Consider the following 13,291-nt stretch of genomic DNA (forward strand, 5'->3'; position numbering starts at 1 on the left):
TATTTACTGTATGCTCTTATAATTTGGTTTATCAAAGAGTTACTGAAGTTGGAAAGGTATACAAAGTTGCAGTAGCAAAAAGAAAAAAAGCAAAGTCGTCTTGTTTCTACCAGGACATTGCTTGTTAGCTAGTTTTGACAAAAAAAAAAAAAAAAAAAACTACAACACGCAGCCCAGTGTTAAAGAAACAACTCATTAAATTTTGGGATAAATCCATGTCATTATCTTTTCCCAAGTGAATGTGTTTTGTCCATATATACAGCTTATGCCCCATGGTGTTTGATGTAAAGAAATGCATATATTTCAAATATTAGCACTTTTTTGTCCAGTTTTATGGAATATGCACATTGAACTACTGTGATAGAACAAAGTAAGATTATATAGCACTATTCATGCATAAAAGCAATTGAATGTGCTTTGCATAAAAGCAAGGACATAAAAAGAGAAATACATATAATACAGGCCAGATTTCATTAAGAAATGAAAAAAAAAAATTTTTAACCTAGGTTTAAAAGTGTGTACATTTGGTGAAAGTTTTATCTCCACTGGCAGTTTGTTCCCCTTGTTTGTAGCATAACAGCTAAATGCTGCTTCTCCATGTTAAGTCTAGACTCTGGTCTGGACTAGTTGATGTGAATGGAACCATTGTAAAGATTTAAAAATTGGTGTGATGTTTTAGGATCTCTTAGTCGGAATTAAAATTGTAGCAGCAGCAATCTGCATGAGCTGCAACGGTTTAATGTTCTTTTTGGGAAGTCCAGTTGAGAGATCATTACAGTAATCCAGTCTACTGGAGATTAACACATGGATGAGTTTACCCTGCTCTTTTTGAGAGACAAAACTTTTAATTAGATTTTTGAGTAGCTAAAAAGCTGCCTTGGTGACATCTTGGATGTGGCTGTTTAAAGTCAGATCTTGCCCTCATAAAATTCTCTTTCATCCAGGTGTTTTTTTGCTCCTGTCACAATAAGTCTATTAGGCTGCAGTCATCTGGTGACATAAACACATAAAGTTATCGTTTGCATAACTGTGATAATTAATGTTAAAGTTCTGTAATATACAAGTTGAACAGAAGAGGGATCAGAACTGACCTGTCGGGGATTCCACAAGTCATAGCCATTTGCTCAGATTTATAGCTGCCAATCGTAAAAACAATTTAAAAAATAAAAAAATACTCTGGCCTTCTAAAAAGAACCCAAATAAATTAAGAACCGCTCCAGAAAGCCCAAACAAAATTCAAGCTTCTGCAACAGGATTCTGTGATCTACAGTATCAAAAGCAGTGCTGAGATCCTGCAGGACCAGGACTGATATCTGACCAGAATCAGTATTCTAGGTCTATAGTCACAGCTTAATGGCACCTATCTTCAGTGACTCTTCAGTTTTACTGCAAAGTTAGTTGTTTGTTAGACTGATCACTACTTTTTTTAACAAACTTACTGGCACACACTCCGACATCCACTGTAAACTTTAAATATTTAGTTCTACACAAAGTAAAATCCAGAAGGGATTAAAAAATGGAAATCGGAGATATTATTATGACTCTCATAAGAATGATCTTATAGCTGATTCACATACAAACACCTTGTAAGTACCGCTGTTCAGCTCTATCAGCTTTGTTTTCTAGTACAAATTTGGTAACAGCTGGCTAAAAAGATACAAACATGACTATAGCTGCATGCCAAACTCAAGGCCTTGAAACAGAACATCCATTCACAACTCAATTTGTGACATCATGGGGACTTTGTTGATCTTTTCTTTACTAGCTACTTCTATCTCACATCTGTTCATTCTCTGACCAAAGGCACACCAGAAAGATTGCAGGAATCAACTCAGCTAACAGATCGAGACACAATGCTATCTTTTAGACTTTCAAGGTTTTCTGATCCCACAAGGTACTGTGAAAGCAAACAAAAAGATCATAGTTGAGGAAAGTTGTTGATCCAGTGAGCAAATACATTCAATCTGTAAGATGAATTCTTTTTACTATGAAACTTGACAGGGCAGTGGCTAGCTCAGCCAGTTAAGAGGGTGCCAAGTGTACACAAGGTAAAGATTTTTTTTGCCACCCCACCCATGTGAAAAAATAAATAGATAAATAAATACACAGTTTAACTGCTGATGTGGAGCAACATTTAATGCCTAGGTCTCGTTACTTTCCAGCTGCTTAGTGGGTTGTCAACTAAAATTCACCACCTGGTCAATTACACCAAAAGCCTGCCTTGTGTTAGACGTAGCATGTGAAAGCTCCTGGGTATGGTGTGAAAATCTTTCTTGATCTCTGGCAAACATAACACCTCTTAAACAATGCGTCACGTCGACAGTTTTTTCCCCTTTGGGACACAGTGGCAGGAAAGGGTAAATTCGTTAACTACAGAACAACTAGTGTATAATTAAGTTGTGCACTGTAGGCGAAAAGCATACATACACCAGGAGCAGGCAGCAGAAAACAAATTACCATCATTCCCATGGCCCAATACGTGATAAAAAGTTGCTTGTGTCCTAATAATACATCATTTTTCAATAGCAAAACAGAAAAGCTTTCAAAAGTGTGTATAAACTGGCAGACTGTAATCATGTTGTCTTTGTGCTTGTCAACTGGCATTTAGAAATCCATGCCCCATGCTAAAATGTTGACCTTTACCACTTCCCCTCCAGGCACTCTCCCCTGCAAGTTATTGGAGTTGTTGCTCAACTGTGAAGTCAAAGTCATGTTGAGAGCCCTGTGTCATGACCTCCATTTACTTTCCAGAGAAGACTCACTTGGCTTCAGCGGTTAAGATGTCCAATTAGAGGGTGCTGTTTGTGTTCCTTGAGTTTGATTTTAATTTCTGTAGCTGTGGGAACGGTGTACACACTGGCTTACTACCAGAGCACACCCTCTGCTGTACCACCAGCACCCCGCAACATCAGTCCTCCGAGTCATCATTAGTCTGCTGGCCGACACTTAAAAGTAAGCGTGTCCAAAGCTTGGCCTCTCGCACCCAAACACAATCTCTGATGTGATAGTTCAAATTCTTTTGTTGTTGTTGTTTTTGTTTGATTGTTAGTTTGTTTTTTGTTGTTTTGTTTGTTTTTTTTTATCCCTCCAGGTCACAACCATGTCACTGGATAACAAACAATAAACAGCATTTTAATACATGTGAGAGTGACAGGGTGAGCATGAGGGAGGGGGCATGACCCAATATAAATGATTCTTGCTCCTACAATAGCCCCAGGATACTACATCAAGCTTAACTAATGTGCAATTAAGCTGTAGACTGGAAGAAAATCACCTTGTAAAAACATTTGTCAAGTGAACTGTTTTTCTGTTCTGGGCTGCTAATTAACAAGGGAATGGGAAGAGGGGTTTGTTTGTGTGTGTATTTACATATACATGAAGAAAATAAATATCCACACTGTTAGGGGAGAGCATTACCAAATCCCCTTCATATGTCTCTATTAGACAAACTGACATGTAGTCTCTATCATTAAGCAATAATAGTTTACTTTACAGCTCATGAACTACAGTATCAACAAATTAAGTCCACTGATAGTGCTGGGTGCCAAGTGAAGCAGTGTGGTGGGGGTGGTGTGGGGGGAGGCGGGGAGGGGGGCAATAGGAGAATGCAAGCCTTTATTGTGTCTGTCACATTAAACGATATTGCAGCCCCTCTTGGAGTAATGAAGACCACTTCTAAAGTCATTTAAAAGTCAAATCATCACTGTCCGTGAATTTCAATGATGTATAATAGAAAGAGCATGCCAGAGGCTTGAGAAGAGGGTGAGACTTAGAAAGAGGGGGGAGTAGGGGCAGTGGGAGTCAGGAGTCAGAAAGTTGCTGTCCTTTGAGCAGACAGAAAGGTGATAGATGAAACTACAAGAAAACTGCTGCATGACTCAGGAGAGAAGAGTGCAGATGCAGAAGTGCTTTTTGTGTGGGATCCCAGACATATTTCCAGGCTCTGACGTGCCATGTGATGTGTGCAATTTACGTGTGTGTGTGCTGTTCTTCTAACAGGGGGATGAGACTGTAGATGTGAAGGTGGAAGACTCCCAAGTGTGGATTCCTGCTGAGGAGCCCATCGTTAACCCAGACTTCCTCCTTGACTCCAAGATCTGGGAGATTTGCCAGCAGCTGCCCATCCACTGGATCCATCCCTCCCCCCTGACCGGTGAGAGCAGGGGGCAGCTCTGCCTCTAAATGTAGACTATTAACACTCTCGCTGGAGGGCATCCCCACAGGCCATGTGCAGGTCCATAGAGACAGCATGATTTACCAGCCATATGAGCAGCTGGCCCAGACTGCTCTCCATTTGTCAGGAAAGTTTAGAGACTGAAGGGTGGAGGGAGAGTTCAGATCCTTTACTCCTGCAAACTATCTTGTCTATAATAGAAAAATATTACAAGATAAAGCCATTAAAAGTCTTACTATGAGTTACAGAATGTCAGCAGATTCAATTTAGTAAAACACATGACTTGTACACATGCATTATTAGTGCTTTAGCACATAACAGATTATTATTACCTCCTTAAGCTGGTTTAGCTGGAGCTGATTTTAACTACTGAACCTGATGTTGCAATCATTTTTCATTTTGTACTGCAAACTTGTGAATTAATCAATATTTTGTTCTAAAAGTCTTTTTTTCTGCAAATAAGCATTTATTTTCACCTGCTGGAAGCACTTTTAGAATAAAGTGTGAGGAACTGCAAGTTGAAATGTGAGACTTTTACATGTAAATGTCAGATACTTTAAAATACCTTGCCAAATGAGTTCACACAGTGGTGATGAAGCCCAGCTAAATCTAAAGAGGTGAGCAGTCAGTGAGCAAAATGAAGAAGGCCAAAGCATTTGGGATTGTGGTGAAAGCTGCCAAGAAAGTTTCCAAAGCTGCAGATAAAAAAAACAAAACTTATTAAAAGAAAGACATACTCTACAAATGCATATCAAAGGCTAAACAAGCATACCTGCAAGTGCTTATGTTCAATCCATTACCTCACAATCACGCTATAACAAAAAGCAATGTCTTGTAATTTATCCATCATGTTAATTTATCTCTTTCACTTCATCATTTGTTTTCTTTATATCAGATGCAGCAACTCATCACCAGAGAACATACCTAGTTTGTTTCTAAAGGTTTTATGATTGCTGGAGGATCCATATATAGAGGAAGTCAAGGTCTAAATGTGTGCAGCAGTTGTTACAGCCAACAGTGTTTCCTGCAGAAGGAAAAGATGAAGAAGACTCAGATGTGGGTGAAATAGTCAGCTTCTCTTCATACAATAGGACCGAGTTAGGAGTAGACAACCTTGACATGGTGCCAAGGCAGAATTTATCTGGAGCTACGACTAGAAGATGGTATGTTGTGATGTTTTATAACATTTTGGACATCGCTGGATTGAATACATGCGTCACCCCCTCTTCCTCCTCTCCTGCCCTTGCCTCTGGAGGACTGGCATTTGTCATGTGTGTGATTGTCGATGTACAATACAATAAATCAATATCAGCTAACATCCAACGCTCTGTTTCGTTACTTTAGTATTTTATGGTGTTTTTTTTCTAATTGTTCCCCCTCAAATAATTGATAAAAATATTAATACATTAAAAATATTATTTAATTTTGTTATATGTTAGCTGATAAGCAAATGTTGTAAATAGTAAGTATTTGACATTTTTTTATTTGAAAAAAAAATCCTCATTCTAATCAGTTAATTATTTATTTTTTGAAGCTTTGTCTAGTTCCAAATGACAATAAGGATTCAAAGGGAAAAAAAGCCTATGTAAACACCACCTTTATCATGTTTTGCTGCATCGGTAGGGTGTCAAAATGACCCCCTCTGGTGGTTCTAGTGTTAAAAAAAATTCCTGGATCCAGGCAGGGATTTGGATCACCCCCCAAAATCTTTTCAGTTGTTTCTTATTTCATTTTGGAGATTTCCAGATTTTTTTTTTTTTTTTTTTTTTTTTTATCAAAACCCATCCTTTATTTTTTTGAGTTATGTTGCTAACAAACAGATAGTCAAACGTGCACCACTGAAAACATAACCTCTGATTTGGTGGTGGTAATAAACCCTGTTATCCTCAGGTAAATTAATGAGCTTAACAGTGTGAGGTAACAGCATTGTGTTGTAGAACTATTTGTGGCTTTACTGTTTGTGTTTTCCATAGATCTATAGAAAACCAAAAGCTGTCCAGTTTCTACTTGTAGTCCATTTGTTTTGGGTGCCTGCAGGTAAATAGTGTGGCTTATTTACTAAGTGGTGACAGCATTGCTTTAATCAACATAGCCTTCCATATCATGATCTTATTAGCATGATAGGAAAGTAACAGTTCAGGAAGATATTTTGTCCGGACTTTCTGGGTTGTAATAATGTTAACACTCAAGTCTGATCCTCTCCCATTACATGATGAAAACCACCGTTTTTTACCACAATCAAACATATCACAAAGATTCTTTCACATTGTTCGTCTTTCATGTGAGATGTCGGAGAATCACAGGGTGTGCAGAGGAATTAAGTCAGCAGAGAGTTGTAAGTGGTCTGCCAGGTTGAAGGGTGAAAGCAGAAGTAGAATGGGTTTAAAATTGAAAAACATAGCACATTTAATGCAGCTGTTACTAATTTAACTATGAGCCAAAAAGCAACTGCAAAACAACATGATAAAGTAAAAGAGGACCTCTGTAGCAATGAACACAGATCTGCAGCTTCCCTCAGCTTTGTGGACTTTTTTTTATCTTTTTTAGCTCATTGTGTAGCTGTCAGTTTTGCTGCTCTCTCATCTCCCTCAAATCATCTAAAAAGTCATGCCACCGGCTCAGCGTGAAACAGCAGATGGACACAGTTAACAACAAGCAGCAGCACATGGTGGAAACCTTTGCAACTAGGAGGCTTCTGTTTATAAAAAGAACAAAGTTAAAAGAGTGAATATTCACCAGGACACCAGAAACTGCAGGATGCGTAAACAAGCATTTTCTGACAAGTTTGCCTTATTAACTTAAAAAGTGATGTCAGGTGTCAGTCATTGCTTCTTCAAAGACCTAAAGAATAATGGAAGAAAATCTGCAGCTTATGCTTGAAAATTCATGAAACCTAATTAAGTCAGGTGAAATCATCTCGTGACGATGGTAGTTTCATGACTCAGTTATAGACAAAAATGTCATGTTAACATGAAGATTCTCCTAATTACCTAATCCTAATTACACACAAAGCATTCAGATACATTTAATATTTCTCTACTCACTCTCTACTCACTCTCAAGTTAAGTACAATATACCTTAAATGCAGCTGCATAAATATTATCTGTTATTTTAGACCTCTTCATTTGGCTAGCTGGGATTTTCTCTTGTACATGCAGCTGTTCTGCAAAGAAGAATATGTATGTTATTATCACAACAACAAGAATGTGATTGTTTGACAGGTGGAAAAAAGAGAAAACGTAAGATGGATTCCACCATATTTTACTTGAATATAGGAAACATAAAGCTGCAGGGAAACTTTGTGAAAGCCAAACAGAATCTAAGAGCTTTCTAATTTTACCTCAGAACAACAACAAAAAAAAAATGGTTCAAGTGCATAACATCTTCTTGCATTCTTTTTCTCTCTGCATTCAGAAGCTGATACTCAGGATGAGGACACACCCGGTGCAGAGGTCACAGGTCAACGTTTCACCCGTGACGTCCTGGACCACAGTCCTGTAAATGACTATGTAAGTGAAGCCCTCCTACTCTGCCACGTCACCCAGGGACCACACCATGAGATACAGTAGAGTTACTTCAATCAGCTCCAGCTCTGCCTAGTCTCTCTGCATATAAATCGCTCACTAATTGATGCTAAAACTGACTTTGTGCACCAGAGGGCATAGCAATTGCTCTATATATCTGTTTAAGTAAGGCCAGTTCATTGAAGACTCCCTTAATGTCTCTCCATTAATTGAGAGGAATATCCTGCCTTTCAAAGGCAGCAACTTGTGCCTTACAGCACCCGTTAGTGCCATTTTTTTCTTTCTTTTTTTTCCACTTCCTTTTTTCTCAGGCAGTGGAAAGCACTGTACAAAGAAGCACTCTCAAGGTCATTCACTGCTGCTCAGATAAGTTGCACTTATTAATAATGCTTTAATTATCAAAGCACATACAATAAACGGAGAGGCCGTGTGGCATATTTGGGCTTGCTGCATGTAAAGCACTCAGCACTGCATGAATAATTATTGAAGACTGAGGGAAATTTACACTGCATCGTATACTGTATTACACCAGAACAATGTTCTCAAAGTCACACATGAAAGCTGCTGTTGCACACTAAAGATAACAGTAGCATACACAAGAGCAAGGATATGCACACAGACCCACATACTAAGCACTTACAGGTGAACTGTCACTAAAGCTTACTTCAAGGATAATGAGTCAGCTTTGGCCTCCTCCTTGGAGCTGGGAGAAACGGTGAGAGACATGCAGAGAAATGAGATGTCCTATAATGTTGACATTTATCAGGTCCGTCCCAGAAACACCTCCTGCTCAACTCTTCATTTTCCCCTCAGCCTCTCCATCTTCTCCCTCATTGTCTGTGTCAGGAGATGCAGTGCTATGCAATTAAAACATACCAGGGGATGAAAAACTCGGCTCTACTTTTGAAACGTTCTGCCACTATCAGCTGAGTAATGCATACCATTGCAATCCATTCCAGCAGCACGTCCAAGCGCTGTTTGTGGGTCTGGTGATAACAAAGGCCTTTGTGGCCAAGCAGAGGGCAGGCAGCAGTCTGTAATTGGGCGTCTCAACTCTCGCTCATGCCGGTGGGATGCCACATGTGTGAGCCAAGCCTTGTTCGTTTTTATTTATTATTTTTCATCCAGAACTCATGTAAATGTGCACACACTCACAGAATAACCAAGCCAGTACACACACACACACACACACACAGTCTGCTGCTCACACTGTTTCACTTTCTCCACATCCTTTTTTTCCTGTCACAGAAGTAGACACATAAAAAACGTGCATTCCGTTCATCTGCATTTCATAAGCCTGAAATTCAGCACCATGTCTGTCCACAGCACATACTCATGAAGCAGAATAATCATCTGAGTCCTTGTGACAGAGGCTGACAGATATATGTTGGTGAACTTTGCCATGGCTGCCATGTCAGAGTGCAGTGAGTCTCAGAGGTGGCCCTAGAAATTTCAAACTGAATAACTACCCTTTGACAAGCCTGAAGGGATTGTGCTGCTGTCCTTGACCTATATAGCAAAAAATGAGCTTCTAATAAGAATCAACCACACAAATGCAGATATAAACTTGTTTGCGGTGCTTTCCTGTTTGTGTCCAAGGTTTCATGTTGCCTGCTAAAGCTGTTAAATCCTTTCCAACCTCTGGGTGTCACATTCATCCTCATGTACAGCAGAGCTTTAGAAACCTGGAATTCAAATCTATAAATGCAGCAGTTATTTGTGCCTCCAGAGGAATCTTTACGCTGAAGCTAAAGCCTCTTATCACTGCACTATACTAAAATACATGACTATGTGCTATTGTTGCTGTCTTTGAATTGCATTGTCATTCCACCTGACTGTAGAGCACAGTGAGATAAAAATCTGAGGTCAAGATTTACTGCAGAGATTTTCTTATGTTGCATCGTCCTATGTATCTACATAAAAAGGCCTTTTTGAATACAAAGCAGACTGTGAAACAAAAATGTTATCTCTACTGTTTTGATCGCAGAATGAATGTCATGAGCTCTGCAATGAGATTTAATAACACATCCAGGCATGTGCTTCAAACTCATGAAGAGCAGTGATCACCGTGCGAAATACTACCAACAAGTGCGGAGATTAGGAGTCATGCTTTGATTCGTTACATCTTATTGAATGACTGACACAGTTTTCTACTCTGCCAACTCATTCGCATCCAGCAACTCATATTATGCACAGGGATGCCTGTGTGTGTGTCAGGATGTGTTTGCATGTGAGCCTGAGTGTGTGATGAAATCAGATGCAGGAAGGGGGGTAATGGCTTTTACTCTTCATTAATGTTGCTTGTTTGTGAGTGACTGTCTCAGATTTCCCAAGGTGAACCATTCTTATCACCACAGTTTCCCACTACAGACGGCAACTCAAAGCCAGAGTGATTAATACGTACCCTCCATTTTAAAAGGATTGCTCTGATTAATTGTCTTTAAGGTACAATGCTGCCGATTGGCTGTTTGTTTTGACAAACATCATTTGAATAAAATATTTCCTTCATTTTCCAAGCTGGAGCTCCAGACTACCTAACATCCCAGTTAAGGCTGTGGGGAGCAGATAAGATTATCACTGGTCCATTGACAGTTTTTGTCGTGCTTCTATAACAGATTGTTGCCTGGAAGCTGATGACCTGAAGCCTGGTTGAAACAATAAATCATTAAAAGTCTACCTGTGCCAGTCATAGTAATAAATCAAATTCAGCTATCCTTGATAGCATCTGTTGCACCCTTTCTTTGTGTTTTAAATATGTCTCACAAGTGTGTAAGGTAACTCTCTTTATCAAATGTGTGGCACGCTTTCTTATTGGTCATGCTTCTTGTAAACTAATTGTATCTGCTACAAAGGAAAGCAAAGTATGTAAAGCCACTGTGGCTGACTGCTCAGTGACTTGTAGAGTAGATGCAAAAAAAAAAAAAAAACTAATTCCCTTACTTAAGGTGGTAGGGACTGAAAGGACTCAGCCATGTTTCCCTGAGGGTCTTCTCCTCTTAAACACAGCCCACACATTTTCTCTTCCCAACAGTGGCTGTGTTTTGTTCTACATGACTGCATGTAGCTGAGTCATTGTTCGCATTCCCGCACTAGTTTCTCTGCGCAGGCCATCCTGGATCTGAGCAGTTTAACAAGACAGTGCCAGATTGTCTCAGAGGATTCATTTTGCTAAAAGAGATTGAAATGTGGTCAAATGTATACTGAGGGCAGTTTCCACGTCAACCTGCACTGCGAGTTAAGTCGTACTTCTCAGAGTTGTTCTTGATCAAAGGCATGGCTTTCAGTCCTCATGAGTCAATGGGGGCATGAACCAACCAGCACAATGAAAAAGTCCAAGGGCCATTAATTCTACCCAATTTACCTTTCGTTTGGGTTTCATTTGGCCCCTCTATAAATTCAGAGGCAGCCAGCAAGAGCAAATGAAAGAATCCCTCTTAGGCGATCATTACTCTGCTAATTGCTTCAGGAATGTGCCATGCACTTAAAGTCAAGGTCAGGGGGAGGGCACAGAGGAGCTCTAATTTGAATGCTCTATTGGAGGAGGGACAGCCGTTTTAGTGTAGTATGTGTGCTTCGTTTGGCAGAGTTAAAAGGTCAGAGATGAAGAAATAATGCAATTATGTTGGTAACTAGAAAGTTAGAGTTCCTTTGACTGAGGATAATGCTTGTAGAGAGGTTGAGAAGGCTGGATTTACTGTGCACCTGCCAAGCATGCTACCTTGGGTATAATAGAAAGTTCAAGGGTATAATCATATTTTATGCTACTGAAGTTTGAGTCAAGCCTGCTCCCTCTCACAGTGATATTGATCTCTTTTTCACAGTCATCAACCATGACACAATTTAGCATTTTTCGCAGACAGTTGTAATCTTTTCACTCGTTTAGTTTTTACATGTATTCTGCTGGCCAACAACCAAGGCAGCATCATCAATCCACGTCACCCCCTCTTCCTCCTCTCCTGCCCTTGCCTCTGGAGGACTGGCATTTGTCATGTGTGTGATTGTAACCCTGCCCACTCCTGTGTCCTCTGCAGAGGGATGTTGGAATCGAGCTGGATAACCGTTTGGATGACCGCGGCTTCTGCTGCCAGCACTGTCGTCGTGGTTACCGCTTCTGCCGCCGCTACTTCGAGCCACTGGGTGGTTTCAACCCCTGGCCATACTACTACCAAGGAGGCCGGGTCATCTGTCAGGTTGTCATGCCATGCAACTGGTGGATCGCTCGTATGCTGGGGAGGATCTGAGACGGGTGTGTGCTGTCTGGGATTTAAATTGTTTATGTTGTTTTTGGTGAAAATTCTCTTCTCTCATAAATATTCCAGGCCGCTTTTGAGACCAAAGCAGTCTGTGCACACATATTTTAGTTTGCTCTCCCGTGGAATATGAGGCAGTCTAAACCAGGCATTTAAAATATTTTGATTTGTTTCAATGTTTCATTTTTCTCCTTTTGTTCCCCTATATGATGAAGTGAGAACAGTTTGGTTAAAAAAAAAAAAACATTGCAAGATAATCTTCTTGAGGACAATATTTCACCAGTTTCCATCCTTTCTTTGTTGTGCATGCATTTTTATCTCACAAGTTTTATGTAATTGTTTTTTTTAATGCTCTAATATATGCAGATTTACAGTGCATGCAACATCCATGTAATTATCTGAGTGGTGCAATCACAATATATATTTAGCCAAACTAGGGTTAAGTGTATGCTGCCAGAAACATGTTAGCCTGAGTTGACAAAAATCATGAGTTCATAAAGCAGTCCCATGCTATCTGAACTCCCACATAAGTGCAACCATAGCAGTGGATGGGTAAAATGAAGAAAAGAAGACCCTAAAAAAAGAGACTACCCCTCATCTTAACGTCAACACTGCTCCTTCTATTCTATTCTATTTCTATTCTATTCTGAAAATTATTTTATGAATGGTAAATGAAAACAGATATGTAGACAAAGATTCCAGTTTTTTGTGAGACTGACACTCTTGAAGTGCTATAGGAGCTCAAGTGCAAACTAATAAAATAAAAAAAGCCCTGCTATAAATTGTAAAGCCTATGCCAGTTGTTGGAGATGATTTATTGGACTGAATTATTCAGAAAGGTGCTGCTGTTATTCCTAGCCCAACCATTAACATGCATGAAATCTTATACATTAGGACCATTTTTAACATGGTATCAGTCCTGCACACCTCTGCTGCCCGTTGCAACATCAGTTGTAAATATAAATGATCACCTGTCTCACAATTTCTACTAAAACATATTGAAGCTTGTAAACAGAATTTACAGCATAGCTGTTCATTTGGGTTACATGAGATTGCACAGGTAATCCCAGCAAAGGGCTCTGTGAGATTATCTGTTTTTGTCATGTCTTTTTTCTTTCTTCTTCCTTTTTCTTACTGCTTACATAACCACCAGATAAAAATCCTTCCCATAGCCCCTAAGGACAAAACACAACTGTGTGAAAGAACCAACTGGAAGAGAAGCATGCTCCAAATCCAGACTTGTAATAAAAATCAAAACACAAACAAGACAACACAAGCAACCAGAAAAAAAAACCTACAAACGCATGCATGACAGCAATTATGCCAACCATTAGTGCCTCCAT

The 13,291-nt window shown here is 39.6% G+C and overlaps 1 protein-coding gene across 1 annotated transcript in view; it reads left to right on the top strand.

Annotated features, from left to right (window-relative positions):
* tnmd (tenomodulin) overlaps positions 1-13,291 on the top strand; it is a 70,717-nt gene extending 57,426 nt beyond the window's left edge. The window contains exons 5-7 of the mRNA XM_041990239.1: positions 4,000-4,153; positions 7,589-7,683; positions 11,730-13,291. Coding sequence (XP_041846173.1) covers positions 4,000-4,153; positions 7,589-7,683; positions 11,730-11,939 — 459 coding nt within the window. The 3' untranslated portion in view covers positions 11,940-13,291. The remainder of the gene's footprint in view (positions 1-3,999; positions 4,154-7,588; positions 7,684-11,729) is intronic.

Source organism: Melanotaenia boesemani, chromosome 7, assembly GCF_017639745.1.
Source record: "Melanotaenia boesemani isolate fMelBoe1 chromosome 7, fMelBoe1.pri, whole genome shotgun sequence".
Taxonomy (NCBI): domain Eukaryota; kingdom Metazoa; phylum Chordata; class Actinopteri; order Atheriniformes; family Melanotaeniidae; genus Melanotaenia; species Melanotaenia boesemani.